At 44.0% G+C, this 24,209-nt stretch overlaps 1 protein-coding gene across 7 annotated transcripts in view; it reads left to right on the top strand.

Moving 5' to 3' along the window:
• Window positions 1-23,746, top strand: part of cngb1a (cyclic nucleotide gated channel subunit beta 1a) — a 41,015-nt gene extending 17,269 nt beyond the window's left edge. For 3 of the 7 annotated variants that reach the window (XM_026176551.1, XM_026176534.1, XM_026176584.1), the window contains 24 exons: window positions 58-155; window positions 304-441; window positions 630-671; window positions 2,244-2,363; window positions 4,186-4,200; window positions 5,061-5,274; window positions 7,439-7,475; window positions 8,907-9,048; window positions 11,167-11,268; window positions 11,356-11,504; window positions 11,753-11,980; window positions 13,134-13,342; window positions 13,431-13,481; window positions 14,440-14,526; window positions 14,606-14,670; window positions 17,349-17,471; window positions 18,098-18,239; window positions 18,334-18,493; window positions 18,586-18,683; window positions 18,782-18,865; window positions 19,009-19,127; window positions 19,455-19,601; window positions 20,543-20,735; window positions 22,009-23,746. In XM_026176551.1, coding sequence (XP_026032336.1) covers window positions 58-155; window positions 304-441; window positions 630-671; window positions 2,244-2,363; window positions 4,186-4,200; window positions 5,061-5,274; window positions 7,439-7,475; window positions 8,907-9,048; window positions 11,167-11,268; window positions 11,356-11,504; window positions 11,753-11,980; window positions 13,134-13,342; window positions 13,431-13,481; window positions 14,440-14,526; window positions 14,606-14,670; window positions 17,349-17,471; window positions 18,098-18,239; window positions 18,334-18,493; window positions 18,586-18,683; window positions 18,782-18,865; window positions 19,009-19,127; window positions 19,455-19,601; window positions 20,543-20,735; window positions 22,009-22,269 — 3,024 coding nt within the window. In that variant the 3' untranslated portion in view covers window positions 22,270-23,746. The remainder of the gene's footprint in view (window positions 1-57; window positions 156-303; window positions 442-629; window positions 672-2,243; window positions 2,364-4,185; window positions 4,201-5,060; window positions 5,275-7,438; window positions 7,476-8,906; window positions 9,049-11,166; window positions 11,269-11,355; window positions 11,505-11,752; window positions 11,981-13,133; window positions 13,343-13,430; window positions 13,482-14,439; window positions 14,527-14,605; window positions 14,671-17,348; window positions 17,472-18,097; window positions 18,240-18,333; window positions 18,494-18,585; window positions 18,684-18,781; window positions 18,866-19,008; window positions 19,128-19,454; window positions 19,602-20,542; window positions 20,736-22,008) is intronic. The other 4 variants (XM_026176542.1, XM_026176560.1, XM_026176569.1 and 1 more) reach the window with 4 other exon arrangements.
• Window positions 23,747-24,209: the final 463 nt, after the last annotated feature.

Below are 24,209 nucleotides of genomic sequence, written 5' to 3'. Positions count from 1 at the left end.
ACTGATGACTGCTCGAGTGAACTGTTGCTAAGTAACTAAAATCATGGCTGGTTGCAGACTGGAGATGCAGAATCACAGGTGGATGAGTTGAGTCCACTGATTGACAGCATCAAAAAGGAGGCTGGAGAGGCAGTCCTAGCTCACATGGAGGAAAGGTTAGCCTCAGTCTTTTGTCTCATATGTGCAATAAGGATGATGATGATGTCTCTTGGGCGTTCTTGGGGAGCAATTTTAGCAAGATGTCTTTGTTATTTAAGTCACATAAATTCTTCTATCCATGACTATTGATTGATCTTGTTACAGGCTGCAGCAGGAGCGTCTGGAGGCAGCTCGTGTGGCCGAGGAGATGGCCAGAAAGGCAGCGGAGGAGGCAGTCCGCCAGCTCGAGGTGGAGCATTCAGCTAAGATTGTAATAGAAACACTACCAGAGTCCAATGAACAGTAAGTAACATCAATTCAAAACATCACGCATGAGCAGCGCCATGGCAAAGTGCTCTAACCTATGAGCTTATTGGGATTTATCAAAAAAGATCCTTGTTGTATCTCAAACATCTGAGCAGTAGTATGGTAAACAGAAAACAGTCCAACGTGACCTGAAACCTCGAATTGCTCCTGTTTGCTTTGAACAGGCTGCCCAATATCCTGGAAGAAGAAAATGAGGATGATCCAGAGTAAGTTTCCTTTGGTGAAGCCCAAATAACAATGCTGTGGGTCTTACATGCTGCTTTTGTGCTACTAGCTTAGGCTGCTGCAGCTTTTATATCACCTGAAAGTGATGGGACAGGTGAGACAATGTTCTTATCTCAAACACAATCCACATAGCACTTTATATTCCAAGTGTTGGGTTGAACAGTGTGTTAAATAACTTACATGCTACTGCTGAACTCCTATCAGCAACATGTACGCTTTCATGAAAAGAGAAATTTCCCAGCTCTCTTTGATGCCTTTAACAACAGGCTGGTTTCTCTCATCTTTGATTGCACTCAAATCAAAGGATGCCACATTAGCTAGCAACATTAGATAACAATAACTAGAAAAAAATCTTTTTCATCTAATGAATGCTGTCTAGCCAAATTGAAGTGTGGGGAAATGAGGATTATCGTCAGCAGAGCATTTTATTGATGGGGGCTCTTTGATTGAAAGCTGTCAATCTTGGCTAATATAAGCAAACACTAGCTTACTTGTTAGTCTTAAAGATTTGTAAGCTACCTCACACACCTCACTCCCAAGGCTGTTTGTGCAGATAAATTAGTTTTTTCTAAGTTACTTTATCAGCTAACATTAGCTAACATATTTAGCTAATAGTGTTATATTTAGCTAATAACACAGCTAACATATTTCTGTAGATAGCTATGTAAGCTAAGTTAGCTAGCTAGCTAACCGTAGTGTCCTCAAGTTACTACTTGAGAAAATCGCTGGAATGTAAATGCTTATTGTCTAGTTGGCTACATCTAAGTTAAAAACAACTGCTAACACTAACTAGTACTACATGTAACATTATACTGTACTGACCTTAGCCAACAGTAAGTCATGTAACAACACAAAGCCAAGGTGTATGGCATCAATGTCACTGTACAGGACATACAGGTCATACAGACCCCTGATGTCGGTGTCTCATTCATAACAGCTGTTTTTATGTCACGCCATCTGTAAGATCCTTCCCTGAACACTGACCTTCCACATCAGTCAGGTTCCGCAAACCAGTCGACTAGTTATTAAATGTCAAAAAAAATAAAACCTTGAAAAATTCCAACTTCTATATGTTATAATTATGAGAACATCTAAAACAATTAGAGCACGAAATCGTAAAAATACTATACATTCAGGTCCCATTCAAAGAACAGGCTGTTGGAATAGGAAGCGTTATTGTTGGATTCAGCCTGTTTTTCTTTAAATTGATAGAAAATTGATTTGAGATCGCTGCTGTCGCTCTGTGCGACTTGTTTCTGTTCTTGTAGAGTTATGAAATATTTTATCAACATTTTCAACATAAGGCCTCCAAAGGTTTGCTGTGTGCATATCCATGTGTCCATGGATAACAGTAGTGTAGTTTGTGGACAGTTTCTGCTGGTCTAGCCTTTTTAGTTTAACAGCAGGCTTCATCTTCATGCACCTTCGCTGCTCTCTGCTTAGCTCTGTCGCTACCGCCTTTAGCTTCAGAATGGTTGAAAGATGAGCTCAGCTGTCTCAGGTGTCTGACTGGGACTCTCCATCTTATTTAACATTTGCTGCACGCTGTTCAGGTTACAAAACCTGCAGGAGGACAGTGAAGACAGCACAGAGAATCAGAGTCCTGAGGAAAATAAAGTGACAGAGGAAGATAAAATCAAGACCACTGTTGAGGAAGAGACTAAATCTGATCAGTAAGTTTGGTCATAGAATTTGGTCTGCTTGTAGAGTAAGAAACTAAAAGATACTCAAATAGTTTGCACACACAAGTGTGCACTAAGAGGCTGATGTGCCTGCTGGCATTATCAGATTTATGAAGCTTTAAACCTTTTACATCTTTTTAGAGCAAACTGAAGTCCTGCCCCGTTCCTGGCTGGTATCTCTTCTTTTTAACAGGTGTTTGTTCGAACTTGACTCGCTCCACTAGGAGCTGAAATCAGTTTTGTCACTTGGAGAACATCCTGAAGGATAAAACCAGAGGGCCGCGCAGTCAGTTCTCCCATAGCTTTTTCCTCAAACTTGGTTCACAGCTCGTTTACTTTTCCATAGCACTAATGTTGCCTGGGTACTAAAGAGTCCAATGTATTTGCAGGAGTTGGTTGGCCAAATAAAACACTACCCGGTTTTATTTGGCTCCTTTCTAGCGCCAATGAATAAGACCTAACGAGAAATGGTCATTTCAAATCTTCAAGTTGTCATTCGGTTGTTAAACTAAACTTTCAGAGCCTTGAGGTAACTGGTGTTGTGATTTGGTGCTACAGAAATAAAATTGAATTGAATTAAACTGTATACCCAAGATGAATGTTAGAGACTTTTTTAAAATTTGCCATGTAGTTAAAACAAAATCCAGCCCTTCCTATGATGGGTCACTGATGACGTCCAGCCTACACATTGTTTAATTTCCTACATGTGTTTTGGCCATACAGTGCTTCTGTGAAAACATTTTAAATGTGTCACATCAGTGACACCTGTACATAAATGCATATTTATAAAAAGTTCAAACCTAATCTGCACCAGCGTAGCCAGCTGTCATAACAGCTCGGCCCCAAAAAGCACAGCAGGCCAGACTTTGAACAACACAACCTCACACCACAGATTTAACCTAAGAAGCTGATTCCTGTTGTTAACGGTGAATGTCAGACACAGCCAGCTGAAGTAGCTCAGTTGGGAGAGCGTTACACCGTAGATCTAAAGGTCCCTGGTTTAATCCTGGGGTTTGGTAAGCAGACAATGGGCAAGCTTTTGGCAGCTGGATAGTGTAGTGGTAAGTTTGATTCCTTCCGAGTATCCAGTAAGGGTCCTGGCTAGGTCCAAAGGAATGGTAAATGGCCTGTATTTGTATAGCGCTTTTCTAGTCCCTAAGGACCCCAAAGCGCTTTACACATCCAGTCATCCACCCATTCACACACTGATGATGGCAGCTACATTGTAACCACAGCCACCCTGGGGCGCACTGACAGAGGCGAGGCTGCCGGACACTGGCGCCACCGGGCCCTCTGACCACCACCAGTAGGCAACGGGTGAAGTGTCTCGCCCAAGGACACAACGACCGAGACTGTCCGAGCCGGGGCTCGAACCGGCAACCTTCCGATTACAAGGCGAACTCCCAACTCTTGAGCCACGATCGCCACGAATGCCCTGGAATGGTGTGGCTACGTCTGCAGCTCGGACGCAACACATTTTCACTGCATGTTGTACTTGTTTCGTTACGCTGACAAAGGCCTGACTTCAGCAAACTGGCATGATGGGTTCACGTGGAGTCTCCTGGTAAAGCTCTCTTTGGTCTCCAACAACTAACTTTCTGTCGTTAGATGTTTCCTTTGTTGTATGTATAGAGGGGCTTTCAGAGTTTATGGTTATCCAGAAATCAGGGCAGGACTTTGGTTCAAATAGTTTTTATGCCCAGACGTTTACTATGCACTACTCCTGTAGAAGTTGCTTCTTTCAGTTTTTCCAGTGATTACATTTACCTTTTATTTTCTGCTGCGTCTTGCCTACTTTTCTTCTGTGAATCAGGGCAGATCTCAAAAGGTAGGTTGGATTTTTTTATAGGCGGTATAACCACACAGAATAAAGCAGTTCTGTTTTTGTCAGCCAGCTACTGTGTTTCACCTGCTTCTGGTGGCTTCATTATGGTTAACTATAGTTGAAGATTCAGTCCAAGATACAGCCAAGAGGGCACATTTTGCTTTGTATAATCGATTACCTTGATTACTTAGAACAAAAAAATACTAACAGGCCCAGACACAGCCCAGTGTTGTCTTCTTTAGCAGTGTTGCTTGAACAGGGCAGGTATTGTAATCGATTATATTGATGTTCCCAAATAATGCTGACAGCATCCTGTTATTTCTAATATAACCGCCAACAATTAACAAAATAAACCAAACTAAACTGGCTCACCATTTCTAGAAAGAATTTGATGTGTTTAAATGCGATTCGTGTCCTCTGTACACACTTACCCATAATAACAACGTTATCCAGTGAACGGCAAAAATGAGAAAAGATCTCACCTCAGATATTTGCCCCATGGGGTTCAGGGTACAACCTTATGTCTGAATGTTTGACCAGTTGCAAACATTTTGTCTCATAATTTAGAAAAACAGGACCCAAGAGTACAAATGTCAGTATTTCCCTATCAGATCCTTCCACAGTAGATTATACCTCAAACAGAAGCCACTTACATTGCAATTGTAAGTTTTCCTGTGCCCACGTGCTTCTCATAGGAAACTCACTGAGATATTCACCTCACACTGTAAACTCTGACATGAACGTTGCTGTGAATTGTTGCTTGTCAGTGCAGATGATGTCAGTGGAAGGATCAGCTCTGCAGCTTTTGTGCAGGTCTGGTTCGCTCTTCTATGATGTTAATGACGGCTGCTCCTCTTCACCAGGTGCATGGTAGACGTCTGCCCAGCTGAAGATGAAATCAAAGCAACAACTCAAGTGGAAAAGGTGGAGCCTGCTCCAGACGAAACCCACAAGCCCCCAACTCCACCCACTGAATCTGAAGCACCAGAGGAAGCCACTCCTTCAACAGATGCAGAACCAGTCTCCCAACAACCTGAGCCACTGCCTCCAGAAACTCCACCCACTACCACGGATCAGGTGATGGTCTCCTGGATTCTGCTTCAGTAGATGGTAGTTTGATCCAAGCAGAAGAGTTCGAGTATGTTGACAGGTGAGCGGTAGATTGACAGAAGGGCTGTTTGATCTAGTTTCCTACCCTCACCTTTGGTCATGAGTAGGGATGGGTATCATTTAGGTTTTATCCGATACCAGTACCAAACCGGTACTTTTGAAACGGTGCTGGTGCTTAAACGGTGCTCGAACTGGTGCTTAAAGAATGGAGAACACACACTTTGTCCAAAAACCTCGTTTAGCTGTCTTTTTGTAAAAAGATAACAATGTTAGCCTTTTCTGCAGCTATGGGGCATATATGGTATCACTCTTGGCTGGAAGCAGTGCTTAAACAATGGAAAAAACACAAACTTTGTCCTAAACCTCTCATGTTTAACTGTTTTCCACTTTTTCTTTGGTCATTTTAGCCTTTTTGGCCAGGGTGAAGGGAGTATCTGCCATCAAACAAGAAGACAGCCGCATGTAACTACGTCTGTGTTTGCTAGTTCACCTTACATGCATTAATGTAATAACGTGGTTAGCCTACTCAACGTAAATTACACACGAACAACATTAAGCTACTCACGCAGAGAAGAACGGCTGCTGCTGCATCATCATCCTCATCATTTCTGCTACACTGGCAGGGCTAGGGGCCAGGACTCTCCTCTTTGGGTTCTTGGGGGATGTTGCTAACTCCGGGTCCGATAACAGGCACCACACCCGCAGTAGATGTGCTCGGTGTGAGGTCTCGCAGCAAGCTATCAAATACGGCGCATTTCTCGGCTTTTAAAAAAATGCTATGCGTTGCCAGGTGTTTCATCAGATTCGAGGTGTTACCTCCTTTGCACAGTATCACAGTATCAGCTTAAAGCACTTGTTGCAGGCTGCTGAGTTTGCATCTTTTGCTGTGAAGTACAGCCAGACTTTGACCGCTTCGCCTTGGGCATTTTTAATCTGTAGCTCTGCTCTAAAAGAACGGATGTACCTGGGCCCGCCTACTACGCTCGCAAAGGTAAAATGATTGGCTAGAATCCAAAGTGTGTGACATCTCAGTAAAAAAAAAAAAGGACCGAAATAAAGCACTGAAATGTGCGCTGCTTTTCGGTCTGGTTACTACCGTTTATGTCAGAACCGGTGCCATCATGGCACCGGATACCGGTACACATCCCTAATCATGAGGTAGTGACCCAAAGAATGAGATTGAGGACACATCCTGTGGAAAAGAGCTTCTCCTGAAGGGACTCTGGACGGAAGGGGAGGAACTCATTTAGAGTAGAGCCATGACTCCTACACACTGAAAAGGAGCCACCTGCAGTGGTTCATCATTTGCCCATGATGTCTCCTGCATGCCTGCTGCATGTCGAACCAGGAGGAGACCCCATGTGAGGTAGAACCAACACAAGCTGGAGAGATTGTCTCTCGACTGGTTGGGAATGAATCGGTGTCCCTCCATGAGCTTGAAGGTGGAAGAGTACAGAGGGAGGTGTAGCTGAGAACCTGAGGAATGTAAGGAGGAATGTACAAAAGACCGAGTCAAAGTGGCTCTGAATCTTTGTGGCTTCTTTCCCAGAGAGCAAAAGGAAGAACCTGGTGAAAGTCAAAGAGACAATCTAGGAACTTGAAGAACTTATTATTGGAGGACACATTAGAAAAAGTTCTGGACTTGAAAGATCTGCTGACCTGGTGCCAGATACCACTGGCATTGTTATTTATTGGTCTTAATTTTTTTGGTATGTTCTCACTTCCTAAACCAGCACTCTACAACCTGAATTATACGTACTTCGAAGAGTTAATCTCTGATTAATTTCTTCTGATTATCCCAGATATTTCACCTAAAATGTCAGAAAGGAGTTCCAGCTGCTTGACTTTGTCCTGAGCTTTCAGTGTATTGAGTGGTCTCCATCAGAGGACCGAGCTGGCTAAGCTGTCGTGGAGATCAGTCTGTTGGTGTTAAAGGTCATTAGTTCGTGTGGACGTCGGTGAGAAATCCAATTCCTGTGGTTCCTTGGAAACAGTTGGAAAAGAGCATCTCTACTTGAGAATCACTCACTGGTTTTCTAAGGAAATTTCAACCATGTCATGTTCCTGTGACTGCAGGGCGGATTGACAGTTATATCTTGTTTTTAATAATTGTTTTCTTCTTAATTCTCAGACCAGCACAGCAGAAGCAGAAGAAGGTGGATGTGGAGGTGAGACTGAAAAATCAGGTTTTATCTGTTTGGTCTTCTTGTTTCTCTTGTTCCGACTGCTCTCTTCATGGATTTCTTTGCCCTTCGTTACCTTCACTGGTCCGGTTTTAGGACCCTAACGCTAACCCTTCTCACTGCTGTTTCTCTGTCTAGTTCCTGACATTTGCTCTCCGATAAAGAGCTTTCTGCTTCGATTCCCTCATGCTGCCGAGTGCCTGGAGAGCTGCACAAAGCTGATGCGTAACCATAACCTCACCCCTCCCACGCTGTCCGTGCCGGCACCACCGCCAGAGCTCGCCCAGCTGACCCAGGAGCTGTTGCAGCTCACCAAGCAGGCGCAGCAGTGCTGTATGAGCATCTACAGCCGCTTCAGGGGCCTTAACTCCAAGTCCCAGGATCCTTAGCAGCCGTAACCCCCACCCCCCTCCAGCAGACTCCTAGAGACACCTTATAGATTATAGACTAGATAATCTGTGTAGATCGAAACCTTTGAAGTGCCAAACCAAACAAACACACTTCCAGTGCCTCCGAACGTCCTATTTCCCCCTCATCCTCACTCCTATCATGCTCTGCAGCTCTGATGTGCTTCACCATCAGCTGCCAACTAAGCGCGCCACAGGTAATCAGGAGGAGGTGGATGTCTGAGCTGCTGTAGGCTGTGTGCTTGTCCCTTTGCTGTTTTTAATGAGTCGTTTAGAGCTGAATCACCAACAAAACTGGGCAACAGAATCTCCATGTTTACCTCGCGATAGTCTGTGTGATGGGATTTGTTACTGAAGAGTTCTTTATCTGCCACGTTGTTGCCCCTGGTGATGGATTTTCATGAAGCAGCGTGATGCAGATTTCCTGTTGAGGCCGAAATATTTAAGCAAGCATGAATCAGTTTTTGCTCCATTTATGTGGACACAGGAAATCAAAACTGGACTTCAGTCCTGTGATTCTCATTTAAGACTGAAGAGAAACTCTGTGACTTTACCTGCATCATATTTTCTGTGACCTGTTAGAATAAGAGAGGCCATTTATCGAGCTGGTAACATTAAATGCAGGGGGGCTTCTGTGGATTTGGGGTTATTTCCAGACAGTTTTACATATTTAATGCTGAATAACTCTTGTAAACACCACACATCTGTAAACTGGAGAACACACTTGGCCCGTAAACGTATAAAAATTTATATATTTATTTAAATACACATTTTTCTTACCATAAAACCTCATCAGTTCTTTCTTTCTTTTTCCTCTGGATGTGTCCAGAGGCAACAATCAGCATTTTATCATCTACAAATAAATGAAAGCAGAAGTTTAAAGTTGCGCTGGTGCTTTGGAAACAGCAGTTTAACACGTCGACCTGAAATGCGGTTCAGTTGAGGGCGAGTTGATTCGTGTAGGAAGACGTTGCCTGAGGTCCAACTGCATTTATTTTCTGGTCCTCAGAAAACTGCAGTAAACGTTTGGCTGAAGCTTCAGAGCTGAAGGTGGAGGCGATGGATGTGATGGAAGGGAAAGGTCTGAACATCCCCCAGATTATCACCACCCCAGAACCAGAACCGAACAATCTCACAGCCCCAGAGCTCAGGTAACACACAACGTGTATGCTGCTGCTCACGGCCTTCAGGGGGCGCTGTTACCACGCTAAGACATGTAAATGTATGAAAGAATCCATGTTTAATGTCTGTGTTATCCTGTCTTCATGTCCAACTTTGCATCCTTTCATGGTTGTTCTTGTCCTGCTAAAAGTTGCTGAGCGAAACATCTAACAGCTCCAAATATGATTAAAAACACAACTCTGAGTTAAAATCAATGTAAATGGTTTCCTTAAATCTTTCTTTAGCTCCATCCTTTCTGAAACTGTTTGAACTGATTCATATCTCCATGTTCAGAGGCCTGCACACCAAAGGACGTTTGACATACCCATGTTATCACTGTCAGGGTCAGAGGTCACCTGAAGGTGGTCTTCAGCTCCATAAGTTAACCCAGTTAACCTTCAGCACACAAACATCCAAGGAATTTTACAGGAATAGAGACGTGCTTTTCCAGAGATCCGATTGGCCAGTAGGTGGTATTTTTGTATCTGCTGATCTCAAAGATAACCAGAAATCTTCAGATATCAATGAAATTCCTCGACGTGTAGCAACAAGAGACGGAATAAACACGCAGTGGGCGGGTCCCAAGTCAATATTCTCGCAACTTTAATGAAAGCAGGCACCAATGGGAGCAAAGAATATTTGTAAATGACCAGTAGTGACAAACACTGCTGGTCAATACACACTACAATATACACAACTTTGTCAGTATTGACAAGCAGAGCAATGCATGGTTGCTCTGCTTGAAGGGTCTTCATCCCAAATCTTCCTGCGCAGTATCGGCCTCCGATGGTCTTTGAGGTAAGTCGTATGTTCAGATGACGTCTCGGTGGAATAAAAATAAAACAGAGCTACACGAAGCCAAAATCTTTAAAGCAGTTTTTAACCCAAAGAATTAAATTAGAATCACTTTTCACAGTGGTTCAGTCTAAATATCAGGAGAGCAAATCAATATGCTTTCAGATGTGTGGCCACAACTGAAGATTAGCTTCAGAGAGTCTGACAGTGTAAATGTAGGGGAGTACAGAGCTCGAATAAAAGCTTTGTGAATCTGAAACTGTGTTTGAAACCATTAATGAAGCTGACTTGTTAATCTGGTCGAAATTAGAAGCTGGTCTCGCCGCTAAGCAGCCGTGTGAGTAACGTCTTGGGTGGTTATTGGGGCAGTTATTCTAAGGCTACTATCTGAATGAGTCAGTGGAGAGTCTTGACTTTATTGTCATTGATCACTGAGACCAGTTAACAACAGTTTAAAGAGCTTTTTTTCTGCTTCTACTACACAAGTTAGACAACCATCAGTTGATTCAGGGGCCAATGCGATGTTCTGTTGTACCACGATAAACACATCTTTAAGATTGTCTGTCTCCACAGACGGTATGTGAGCATCATATGGACACCTGCGCTTTTGGTGAACTTCTCTCACTATAGTACAATAGTACTGTGACCTCAAAGCAGCCATATTATTGGTCACATGATGTCATTAACCCATTTAATCCCACTGGCAAAATTTTTTGCCGTTTTAACCCTCTATGACACAAAAAGTAAACATATTGTGTGTAGGGGAAGTCTAAGGAGTAAAATTATTTTGCAAAAGGCTCCAACAGCACAAACACGGTGCAGAGGTCCAGTTCAGGGTTCACCATCCCCCTCTGTCACAGAGGCCACGCCCACTAATATTGCAAATTTTAATCCCGATTGGCTCTCTGTTGAAAGAGCAGACAAATTTCTGTCCAGGACTCCCGTCTGGTCCCTGTCTGATGAAGATAAAAGCAAGTCTGAAGTCTGTGTTTGAACTCACAAGAGCTTCGGGTTCTCTGTGGGCCTTGAAACACCAAGCGTCTCCTGGAAATGTTGAAAATGATTCACAGTTTCTGATTTGACTGAGCTCTCTTCAGTATTGTGATTGGTGCTGTTGTTGATTTGTTGAGCTCACTAACGTTTTAGAGGCATTTTTTATCGTGCTGTGTTCTGGATGGAGGGACTTCCTTTAACCTCAGTAAGAGCATCAGTCTCTGACAGCTTTAATGTGTTCTGCCATTCTGAATCTGGACTAAATGCAGGCTGGAACATCTTATTGTTTCCTCTCCACGTGTCCGTGTTGATGTCTGTAGTGTTGCAGGTGATGTGTCTGCAGACGAGGACGATCCCGAGCTGCTGAGGGTCGGTTTGAAAGTCTGGTCCACTCAGGGAGACCACCTGTCTGCAGACGACGAGTGAGAGAAACCCCACAGACTCACAATGAGCTCCCTGCTTCCATCTGTCTGTCCACCATGTTTACCTTCCCGTTCTTCCTCCTGCAGGACACGTCCGCTGTCGGCGACCAGCGTCGGCAGCGTGGTGGTCCAGGACCGCCTCAACGAGCTCGTCAGACTGTTCAAAGGTCGGACGGAGCGGCAGAAAGAACGGCTGATCGACCCGGACGAATCGGAGGAAGAAAGTCCCGCAGCCTGTACGTAGAAACCGGTTTCACGAGTCAGGTCGAGTCAGAAGCTTTGATAAGATAGAACCAAATCCTGCATCAAAACGCCGCTGCAGTGGTTTGCTCAGTGATTGTATGAGTTTAACAATATTCGTGCATGAAGGATTTGAATAAATGATGAGATTAAACAGTTTGCATCAAATACTGAATGATTTTCAGCTGCATCAGTGTAAAACCATCAAAATGATGTTCTCGCGCTTCCTGTCTGATCCCTACAGCTCCAAGCAAAGCTCCGCCTCCCCCTCCTCCCCCGCCTCCCCCGGGAGAGGAGAAGAAAGACACAGCAGGAGGAGGAGAAGAGGAAAAGGAGGAGGAAAAGGAGTTTAAATTTGAGCTTCTGGGATATGAGGTCAAAATTCCCAATCTGCCCAAACTTCCCCAGATGCCTGGCTGGCTCCGAGCCATCCTGGAGTACCGCTTCCCCTCGAGCATCGACCCGTTCACCGGTGAGAAATCGAGTTCTCCATCACCGCACTTTTCAGGACAGCCATATTCACCCACTGCTTCAGCTTCTGGAGTTGGGTGGAGATGAGTTTCAGGGGTAATTTGTGACAGAAGGGAAGGGGAGGTTTACAGGATGGCAGTGAGACCTGCTGTGATTCGTTGGCACAGACACAAACACGGGAAGCCGAGCTGAAGATGTTCAGATGTTTATTGGGAGCGAGCGTCCATCAGGGGGACAGCTCAGAGAGGCTCAGATGGTTTGGACATGTGCAGAGGAGGGAGGGTGGAGGATGAAGACGGAGCTGCCAGGAAGACCTCAGTGGAGGTTCATGGATGTAGTGAAGGAGGACTGCAGGGGGTTGGTGTGACAGAGCTGGTGTGGTGGCCCCTAAAGGGAGGAGCCAAGAGACAAAGAAGTAGATTGTTTCCCCGTTGAATGGCAGTGCGCACCTTGCTTTGGTGTCCTTTCACCTTGTCGTGCACCTCTGGATCTTCAAACTCTGGCCCAGCAGGTGCAGCTCGGTCTTTAATATCTTTTCAGAGATAGATCAGTGAGGAGCTCAGAGGGTCCCAGACGAGTGAGAGGGCGATGCTGCAGCAGCATCAGGGCACCTTCTGGAGCAAAGTGTAAAACACAAGCTGTGCAGTCTCTCGTGTATCCTGTGGAGGAGACACCTCAGAAGGTGCAGAGAGGCCAGAACACCGTAAGTGCCTGTATCAGGGGTCACAGGGATCTGATGATGTCACACTTGACGCACTGACCATAAAGTTTTAAGGTTGGATCGAAATTTGATTGAACTTGATTTTTATTTGTGGGACGTGGACGAAGTCAGAGGAAGTGAAATCTGGTGAGCAAAGGTCACGCTGGTGGCCAAAAAGTTTCTGAGCTGGTTTGAGATGAAACATGACGCGTCAGGTGAGGTCATCCCCCCGGGTCAGACTGTCACCGGGGGGGACGAATTTACGATGCGCTACACAAAGATCAGGTTCTTGGTTATCTGAAGTTCAGGTCACCACAAACAGGTGGCGCTGCAGTAAGAACATGAAGTTAAATGATAGTCAGCTCTCTGCTACCAGGGTTTTTTTATGGGTTCTTCTTTTTCCGTCATGTACGGAGGTCAGAGAGACGTTTGACTGTGGATTTCTGCCCCATAGACCTGATCTACGTCATCTGGCTGTTCTTCGTGGTGGCGGCGTGGAACTGGAACGTATGGCTGATCCCCGTCCGCTGGGCGTTTCCTTACCAAACCCCCGAAAACATCCACCTGTGGCTGCTGGCCGACTACACCTTCGACTTCATCTACATCATTGATATCCTCGTCTTCCAGCCCAGGTTGCAGTTCGTCCGCGGAGGAGACATCGTGGTCAGCAGAAATGAAACGATAAATAAAACTTTGATTTTATCTCATAAACTCTCACAAACACCTTTGATCTGGAACTTCTTTTCCACAGTGCGACAAGAAGGACATGAGGGAGCACTACATGACCACAGAGAGATTTAAGGTGAGAACTTTGGGCCAGGGCCACCTGGTGGATGGTAAAGGTACTGCAAGCGGGCCACAGGAAGTTAGAAAATACAATGAATAATTTAAAAAAAATTATGTTTTAATTGGGTTTACATTTTAATATTCCCTTTTTAAAAAACAAATCAAATCACTTAAAATAATAAACGTTATTCTCCCTTTGACCTTTTCTCAAACCGGAACTCTCTTTTTTCAAATAGCAGGAAAAACTAAAATGATGAGATCAAAAATAATAATAAAGAAACACAGCTGTCACTAAAGCTTCGGCTGGGATAGAAAAGATTTTCATATTTCTAAAACTGCTGCATTCATCTGAAGTTTAGGATCTGCTGTTGTATATAAAAACCATAACTCTCTGTGGAAGCCTGCATTCTCTCTAACGTCCAGCAGGGGGCGAATGTAAAGTCTGACCTCAGTAAACACAGTTTATAGTCTCAGTCTCTAGTTTTAAATATTAGTACATTAAAGTTGATCTTTATTTTGTGAATCATGGTCACATTACAGGGGAAAAGTGATAAAGCACATTTATGAGGTCTGGCTTCAAAAATCTAAGATGCCAATGGACAAGTCTTAAAAACAGGACCAGTGGGTTTATAAGATGTATAAATATAAACCGGTTTATAAAATCTGGCTTCTAGTGATGGCTGATGTATCTGGTAATGGTCATAATGTGGATGCTAAAATATGTGTACGCTGCTGGAAAAAAGATGTTATAATCCTATAGATTCATGAATCCTAACAAAACAAACGAGTCTGCATCTTTGATATTTTTGCGTCTTTACATTGTGCACACAGTTTTTTAAACTCAGCACAACCTCAGCTGTCTCCGTACTTTATATTCAGGTTCTCTGAATATAAAGTACGGATTGATTCAGATCTCTAGAACTTCTTTAACCCTTTGGTTTCCCCCTGGTGAGTGTTTGCTGTGTGCTTTGCAGATGGACATCATCAGCCTGTTTCCTTTGGAGGTATTTTACTATTTCACTGGAGTCAACTCTCTGCTGAGGTTCCCTCGCCTGCTGAAGGTCAGAAGGTTTTTCTGATTTGTTCACAGCTGATCTTTGTGGTCGGGATGAACAGCTGACCTCTGTTTTCCTCTCTCAGTACATGGTTTTCTCTGAGTTCAACGACAGAATGGAATCTGTGATGAAGAAAGCGTACATCTATAGGTGAGAAGGTCTCCAGCCTCACTCTCCACTGTTTGTCCTGGACATAACATCACTCAGGATCACTGTTCAGGTTGGAGGTGTGAAGGTGAAAATGTAAAGAAAATGTTTTAAAGACCTCAGCAGTGACCGGTGTCCACCTGTTCCTGTTCCTGTGTTTGATGTTTGAACCCATCCTGGCACAAAATACCAAGACGCACCCAAAATTTGTAGGTCTTCAGATCTTGTCCCGTATAATTTGAGGCGTTGTTGATGACATAATGAAATCGTCATCACAGCATCAAACACGCCCGGAGGCAGTAAGTAAACATAAGCCCTCAATTTCTCCACGTAACAGGCACGATGGTCACCCTGGAAGTGTTTCACTTCATTGCTGAGGGTGTAGTTTGTCCCGTTTACCTTCAGCAGGTTTATCAGTCGTTTAGGTCTCAGTCACACAGGCTTGCAGTCCATCCAGCAGCCTTTTGTCTTTACCGAAAGCATATTCCCTGACTGGCTGGTGAGTGGTTGCTGGCTGTTGCTGGATGTCATCAGTCCCAAAGAGTGCGATGCACCAAAACCGTCCATAGGATTGCTGCGGTCGTCTGTTATTTGATGGAAGACTCTGAATTGTCTGTAAACACTAACTGAATTCTTAGCTGCAGTGAAACTTGAAAAAGTGCAAGAAATGGAGAACGTTTGCCTCCAAGCCCATAATGCCAAGATGTGTACAATCAGACACATGCAGTCCTACTGTGAGCAATAACCAGGAAACACCAGGAACTATTCACAAACCAGTCAGGGAAGCACATTCTATATTTGTTACTAAGTTAAGTTACTTGAAAAAAGTAATCAGTAACTAATTACTGATTACTTCCCCCAAAAAGTAATCCCGTTACTTTACTGATTACTTATTTTCAAAAGTAATTAATTACTTAGTTACTTTTTAAAAACACGATTTACAACCTGAAGAGGTGATAAAGCGATAGATCTTTCAGCCCAATTCTACTTTTTCTGCATAATCCATCATACAAAATGTAATCAAATGGAAAAGTCTCTTTTTAAAACTTGTTTTATTAGTTTTAATCTTTTAACTTTATGCATCAAGCAAAAATTTAATTATATGCAACATTCTCTGACTGGAAGAAATTTGTTTAACATTTAAACCTATTTTCTGCACATTCCAGCTCATAAAATAAAATCTTTTTTGTGTTTACTTTCAAAGTAAGTAAGTAAAACACTGCAGAAAATAAATCAAATCAAAGACTCAGCGGTCCTGTTGCTCTATTTTCACCTGTAAAGCAGGAGTGGGGTAGGCGGAGGTTTACCCTGGTGCAGGTGAGCTGCAGCGGTCAGTTGAAGAATCCGGGGGGGGGTGATCGTGGCTCAAGAGTTGGGTGTTCGTCTTGTAATCGGAAGGTTGCTGGTCCGAGCCCCGGCTGACAGTCTCGGTCGTTGTGTCCTTGGGCAAGACACTTCACCTACCACCTACTGGTGTTGGCCAGAGGGGCCGATGGCGCGATATGGCAGCCTCGCCTCTGTCAGTCTGCCCCAGGGCAGCTGTGGCTACAACTGTAGCTGCCTCCACCAGTGTGTGAATGTGAGAGTGAATGAATAGTGGTATTGTAAAGCGCTTTGAGGCATCCCAATATAAATGCAATCCATTATTATTATTAATCCGCGAGTTCCTCTGTGAGTTTCCCATTACGTCGTAGCTACTCGGTGCTTGCTTGGAAGTTTGGGGGTTTTTTTCGCTGTAAAAAGAAGTTTTCTTCCCACACAGTGAGCAACGGACACTAATGTTTTTGTCACTTTTTATGGAATCAAACTCAAAGTAAGGTCAGTACTTCCACGCTTTAAACGCTGCACGTTCATACTCTCTCCTGCACTCGATATATGATCCACTGTTGATCTGCACACAGCTGTTGTCACGAACGTCGCACTCGCTTACGTCACTGTCATGAGACATTCTCGCAAAAAAAATCATGGTTTTAGTAACGCAGCAACGCAGCGCTCCTACGGGAAAGTAACGGTAATCTATTTACCGTTTTTGCAATAGTAATCCCTTACTTTACTCGTGACTTGAAAAAAGTAATCAGATTACTGCCCATCTCTGATTACCGGAGGTTCCCAGAAGGTTGCCAGTCTTGTCTCTAGCTCTATATGAATCTTCACACATCTAAACTGACAAGTGATGATGTCACAAACCTCGTTGAACTTCTTTTCTCCGATCAGGATAAATGTTTTTTTGACTCTGCCCTGTAAGAAATATTTACCTCAGAGATCATAGAAAATATGAAAATAGCAACATAAAAATGGTAAAATATTACATTTAACAGCATAAAAATATAAAATACACACCCAGAAAAACTATTTTATTCTTTTACTTTAGTTTAGTTTTCAGTGGCAGGGTTCAGGGACATGGTGCAGTTTTTTCAGCTGATAAGAATGGTCATCATTTTAGTTTTATTTTGATGGGAGAAAGTTTTGTCATTTAGGCACCAAAAAATGGCCAAAAGAGTTTTTACCCAGAGCAACAAAAACAGTGTACCATCTGCAAAAAGCCTAAATGCATTCGTAGTGGCCCCAGTTTGGATCCTTGAGGAACGCCCAGGTTAAATATAATTTATTTCAGTAGATCTCTTTCTTGTTGCTGTTCTTGAATTTTTGATGTTATTTTTGTTTCTGCCGCTGTATGTCAGGGTGATCCGAACCTCAATGTACCTGCTGTACTCCCTGCACATCAACGCCTGCCTCTTCTACTGGGGCTCCGATTATGAAGGACTGGGATCCACCAAGTGGGTCTACAATGGAAAAGGCAACGCGTAAGAATTCAGATTTATATTTTTGCAATAAGAAGGGTTCAATGTTAACGATGTGAGACTGATTCTGTCTGTTTCTGGATGTCAGAATGAGGAAGAAAGAGGAAATCTGAATATAGAAGAGCCATAACTGTTTGCTCTTCAACAGGGCAAACAGACTGTATGGCAGTTACGTCATCTGTAAAACTGGAGCAGTGTGATCGTGCTTCATTTTCACTGTGTCTGATTTGGTTATAGTTGTAGCTCAGACATCAGTGGACAGATCTACTAACATCAGGGTCACCGACTTATTGTAACAAAACCTTTTATTCACTGTAATTGACAGGAAATTTCTGATGTGAATGTGTTATACTGTGTCTCTGATCCACAGGTGATGGTTAGTTTGGCCTCACAGCTGTGGCTGGGTTATTGATTGAATTTACCCATATAATTAAATTTTAACTATCACAGATTCGTCAGCTTTATGTTGCATTTTGCTGAAATCCTTGAAGGAATCAAAACCCAGTAGAAGTTTGAATTTTAAAATGTTCTAGGTTCTTCAAATCAGGTTAGAATATCTTAAAAGTGCATTTCCACTAAACTAAAGTTGAAGCTCTTCATGAATCGATGGACTGTTTTCATTCCTGCAGGTACATCCGCTGTTACTACTTTGCCGTGAAGACGCTGATCACCATTGGAGGACTGCCCGACCCAACCACTGTCTTTGAAATCTGCTTCCAACTCATTAATTACTTTGTTGGCGTCTTTGCTTTCTCCATCATGATCGGTCAGGTCGGTAAAACCACCATTTACAGCTCTGCTTCTTTTTGGCCATCCATGACCTAACGTGGTTCCGCCCCCTTTGGTTTTTGGTGCAATGTGTCAGATGAGGGATGTAGTTGGAGCGGCGACTGCCGGGGAGAACTACTACCGTGCCTGTATGGACAGCACGGTTAAGTACATGACCTCCTACAACATCCCTCGCGAGGTCCAGAACCGCATCAAGACCTGGTACGACTACACCTGGAAGAGCCAGGGCATGCTGGGTAAGAAATGTCTGAGAGAAGCTGTCTGAGACCTGGTCCCTGAACGCCTCGAGTTCAAAGTAACAGTGAGCATTGTGGTGTCCCGTGTGCAGATGAGCAGGAGCTTCTGATCCAGCTTCCCGATAAGATGAGGATGGACATCGCCGTGGACGTTAACTACGCCATCGTCAGTAAAGTCGCCCTGTTTCAGGTCAGAAACGGCGAATAAAAAATAAAAACATTTTTATACACATGAATGCATAAATGTGTGTGTGTGTGTGTGTGTGTGTGTGTGTCTGTCTGTCTCAGGGCTGTGACAGGCAGATGGTGTTTGACATGCTAATGAGGCTCAAGTCTGTCGTGTACCTGCCCGGAGACTTTGTTTGTAAAAAGGTAAGAACGCACCTGTCGAGCCGGCAGAGGTGTTACTGAGCTGATGGTGACACAGACTGTGTGTGTGTGTGTGTGTGTGTGTGTGTGTGTGTGTGTGTGTGTGTGTGTGTGTGTGTGTGTGTGTGTGTGTGTGTGTGTTTCAGGGGGAGATCGGCAGGGAGATGTACATCATCAAGCAGGGCGAGGTTCAGGTGGTGGGCGGTCCTGACCTGGAGACGGTGTTCGTCACCATCAGAGCCGGCTCGGTGTTTGGAGAGATCAGGTCAGAGCTGCTTCCTGTCATCCTGTTAAACAATTAAAAACCTGCACGTGGCGGCTGCAAATAAAGACGTTCAATCGTTCTCAGGATGTGCGGCTGGGCAGCACGCCAGACTGAAATATATTATAGATATATCATCATACTGTGATTATGTTTTGTTAAAATGATAAAAATAAGACAACTTTCATACCACAGAGGGAGAATGAAATTTACCCAACAGGGTGTTAAATGTTTCAAAAAAGTGAAATCATGTCAGTAGATTAGTTTTTCATGATCAATAATCATAATAAAGGATGTTTTGAAAAAACTCTGTGGTCTCTGATTGGTCAGTCTGCTGGCGGGAGGCGGAGGAAACCGGCGCACAGCCAACGTGAAGGCCCACGGATTTGCCAATTTGTTCATCCTGGATAAGAATGACCTGGCAGAGATCCTGGTGCATTACCCCGAGTCCGAAAAACTGCTGCGCAAGAAGGCCAAGTAAGACCGAGACCCTGTTAGAGCGGAACGCAGTTTAATTATTTTAATCCAAATGCGAGTCCTTTCACACCGAATTACGACATTTAAACACAACCAGCTCGTCTTCGAGTCAGCATCTTTACTCTCGCAGCAGCAAAGACTTCAGCTACAACCTTCTGGTTTATGGCTGCCATCGTAACCCCAAGAAACCTTCTTGGCATTTTTTAAAGCATATTGTCAGGGTTTATTGGGAAGTTAAGGTGGAGAACTATTACAGAACCTGCTAACCTGCAACACGTTGTCCAAACCACGGCCGTCGGGTGGAGAGACAACGAGGTTAGTGTTTGCGTCCCACCAGCTCTGTTTTATAAACAGCAGTAAAGACTCTCACACTGAGCTGGAAGGGTTAGGTCCTGTTGTCCTGTCACAGTAGGAACACTATTATTAATAAATACTGATTCACTGCATTCATGACCTTGCAGAGTCTGTAGAGACACACTTATGTTACCACAGTTTACAGATGAATACCTGAGGACAGATTTGTACTTTAACCAGCCGGACTCTGGTCACCATCCGGCTGGAGGCGGATCCAGCATGTCAGTAAAGCAGCCCCACTTGCTAATAACAACCATCAGTTAATAGGAGGCTGATTGTTTCTGCTGCTTCCTCAGCTCGCCTTCCTCTCGTTTGTCTGATCTCTCTGTCCGGGACAGGATTAGACTCACCTCTAATCAGCTTACGGCGCTCGCTCTAGTTTGTGTTTGAGAATCGGGTCAGCTCATTGAGGTGATCCACCTTCCTTTATCTGCTCAGTCAGGCCATGGCGCTGAAGCAGACCGGCCGGAGCCGCGGCAGCCGCCGGAGCTGCTGAATGTCAGATTGTGGAGGTTTGGAGATGTAGGAGCAAGGTTTTCAGTTTCTGAGCTTGTCTGGACTGCCGCCCTGTGTTTGTCTTTGTGCAGGAAGATGCTGACGAAGGACAAGAAGCCGGAGGAGAAGGAGGAGGGTAAAGGTGCAAAGACAGTCATCCCGCCACGACCGGACACACCAGAAATGTTCAAGGCCGCCCTGAAGGTGACGGAGCAGGCAGGCATCGAGGGAACCTTCGCCAAGCTGAAGAAAGTATACAGACCGTCTGAGGCGGGAGAGGCACAGGTAGGCCAGCATCACCACATCACCTCTTTGCAGCTGCAGGGAAGGAAGGATAGATAGATAAAGTGAGGAGACTGAAAGGTTCTTTTCAGTGCTTTATTCAGTGACTCCACCAGAGCAGCTTTGAATGATTCACAGTTTATAATAAGCCACCTTAATCTGATGCTGCACTGTTGTGGAGGCCCTCACGTTATCCCTTGTCTGAAATGAGCTGTTTAACTCCTCCTCTTTAAACCAGCTTTATTCTGACTGGGTCTTCTTCATGGACAGAAGGTTTGATCAGCAGGTGGGAGGGGCTACTGCGTCCACTGCCATATTAGGAATATCAGTAATGTGTCAAAACTGAAATGAAACGATTCATGTCCTAATGCGTGCTGATTGGTAAGAAACAGATTTAGAACATCATCCCTTGATAGAAATGTTCATATAAAAGCTAATTTGCTCGTTTGTTTTCGGGAAACATTCACCTCAATCACTAAAACTGCTTGACCTTAACTTACTTGATAACGTTAAACGCTCTCAGAACCTGGATCAGCTTTTATTTTTGTGCCCACATAGAGTTTTCTCAAATTAGCAGACTCCATTTCTTAGGTAGAGGTAGCTAACGTTAGCTAATGTTAGCTCATGTCAGCTAATGTTAGCTAATGTTAGCCATGGAGTTCTGTAGAGGAGCAAAGCACCTGGGAGACAGCACAAACTAGGAGGGAAGGAAGGAACAGTGGGGGGCGGTAAGGAATTTTAGAAAAAAAGTAGAAATGATGAAAGAAAGCAAGGAGGAGGTGAGGAAGGAAGTAACGGTGCAAGGAAGAAAGGAAATAATAAAGAAGTGAAGAAAGGAAAGGTGGAAAGAAAAGAAAGCAAGGAAAGAAGGGAGGAAGGAAAAGAGGAAGGAAGGATGTTTGTGAAGGAAAGAGGAAATAAAGGAAAGGAGCAGTTAGAAAGGAAGAAAGTGAGGAAGGATGGAAGGTAAAAAGAAGAAAAGAAGAGTGGGTAGGAAGAAAGAAAAGATGGAAGGAAGAAAGGAAGGGTGGAAGGACAGGAGAATGAAAGTTGGAAAGGAAAGAAGGAATAAAGAAAAGCATGAAGGAAGTAAAAAGAAAGACTGTAAAGGAAAGATGGAAAGGAAAGAAGATAAAAGGGATCAAAAATTAATCGTGGGTTTTTCAGGATTTGGATTTTTCCTGTGTGTTTTGGAGACGCCCTTAGAGACCAGCAGCAAAGGAAAGTCATTTTGTCCTCCATCTTTCATCCTGTCCTTTCCTTCTTTGTTCTTCAGGCTCCTCCCTCCATTTCTCCAATCCCGCCCCCTTCTCCAATGCACCGCCGGTCTCCGGTACCCCTGAGTCCAGCTCCGGAAGACGGAGAGGAAACGGTGGCAGAAACAGCCGACAGCTCGGTCATCATCAGGATGACGCCGCGGCACAAAGGGGAGGAGCTTCTCACCGTGGAGATGAAGGCAGGAGAGAGAGGGGGGGAGGAGGAGAAGGAGGAGAAGGAGGAGACGAAGGAGAAGGAAGAGGAGCCGTCAAAGGAGTGAGCTGACAGGAAGCTGCTGCCCTCCACCTGCTCCAGGGAGGAAACAGGACACTCTCAGGTGTAGGACATGCTTCTTCTTCTGTGGTGGATTTTATTGTCACAGAAAAACACATTTCATCTAAACTGTCACATGACAGGAAGGAAGGAGAAGAATGATGTAAATGAAAGGAAGCAGGAAATAAAGCAAGGACGGAAAGAATACTTCCTTCTTTTCTTCCTTCCTCCCACCTTAATTCAGGTTTTTTCAGGTCTCAGAGCTTCAGAGAACTTTGATCTCACGGAGGTTACTGTCTGGCTGCAGTACCGTCTTTGGCCACACGAACTGACTTACATGTACCAGCCATTAGAACCCAGAGGGGCGCTGTTTCACCACGCAGGAGGAGTGTGTCTGTAACAGAAATGATTAAAGAAACTCATTTTCCCAGAATCCCCGGTTTCTGTCCTGCAGCTTCTTAACCACTGACTTTCTGGGGCCCTCCCTCAGCTGATTTTAGAGGCATGTGTTGGGAACTACAGGAAGCAGCGGGAAGAAGAAGAAGAAAGGCGTGAGCTGCGTCTTCTTCATGTAAAAACAGACTGAACATGTATTTGTGGCGTGTGAGAGATCTGACAGCCGCTGATTGATTTTCCACCGAGAGCTGCTCGATAACGCTGTCTGACATCAGCTGAGCTCTGAGGACATCCAATGATTTTAGCCGGCAGCTTCCAGGTCATTCAGGGTCACCAGGATGACGGTTCAGGGTTAGCGGGTCAGTTTGGACCTCTGAGTCATGAGGTCTTCATCAGCACGCACAAAAGTGCAGCATATATTTTAATGTCTGAACATGTTGCTTTTCCTATAACACAGTAAAAAATATCATAGTTAGAACAAATGGTTCACTGTTTGAACTCTGGAAGCTTGTTTCTATCATAGAAAAAAAGATTTTCTGCCATTTATGAACCAAAATTTGCCCAAAAAGTTTGACTAAGTAAGATAAAATTTGGGGATACTGAACCTGAAATTTTGAATTTATGATGTCAAAAATGTACTGAAACAAGCTTCTGTTCATAACAAAAACCGCACATGAAAAATCTAAAATAAGCAATTAAAAATGAAATCATGAGGCAAGCTTTAATACAATAAAGCCTACAGTCATTTTAGCTGTAGCTGCTGGAGGGCGCTGCTGAGCTTTATGATAGGATAAAGAGCCTGGGGGGTAGAAGCTCCTGCCCACAGAGCTGCTGCAGTGTTTATACAGGACAGGAAAAGCTTCAGGAAGCGCAGGAAACTGTGTCGGCCGAGCCGAGAAAAAGGCGGGAAAACAGAAACAATGCAGCACAGGAAGCTTCGTGATTACTGCTGATTGTCGAGAGTAGAAGAAGAAACATGTGACAGTGCTGCTTTGGCTCAGAATTCAGGTTTTATTGTATTTGTACTGAAGCAACGACGTCACTGTAAGAATTAAAAACCAGTTTGTAAATAAAATGATTATAACGAGCGTCTGTGTTTCAGCTAAGATTGCTGCACATTTCATTTCTTCATATTTTGTAGGGAAACATGCAAACACACATGGAAATAAAGGCAAAATCAGAGTTTGCGCGACTCCGGTGAGCTTAAAGCGAATATTTGGTGTAGCACCTTTATTCTCAGGGCTTCTTGAAGGATGTTCAAAGCTCTTCTTTGGGTGTTTCTGCCTTTCCTTCTGTTCTCTGTCAGGATGATCCCACACTGCTTCAGTAACGCTGAGGTCCGACTCTGGGGAGGCCGACCCATGACCGATAGACCAGGTGTGCTTTTACGGCATTGTTATGCTGAAAATGAAGCTGCTGCCAATATGCACATAGTAATAAAACCAGACATAGCAATAAAATAAAAAATAAGAATGAATCAGTTATCCACAGAGTTAAAAGCCAGGGAATAAAAATAGGTTTTTTACAAAGACTTAAAACTGGCACTGATGC

This window comes from Astatotilapia calliptera, chromosome 1 (genome assembly GCF_900246225.1).
Source record: "Astatotilapia calliptera chromosome 1, fAstCal1.2, whole genome shotgun sequence".
Taxonomy (NCBI): domain Eukaryota; kingdom Metazoa; phylum Chordata; class Actinopteri; order Cichliformes; family Cichlidae; genus Astatotilapia; species Astatotilapia calliptera.
The sequence above is the reverse complement of the archived record's forward strand: the minus strand, read 5'-3'. Positions and strand labels throughout refer to the sequence as shown.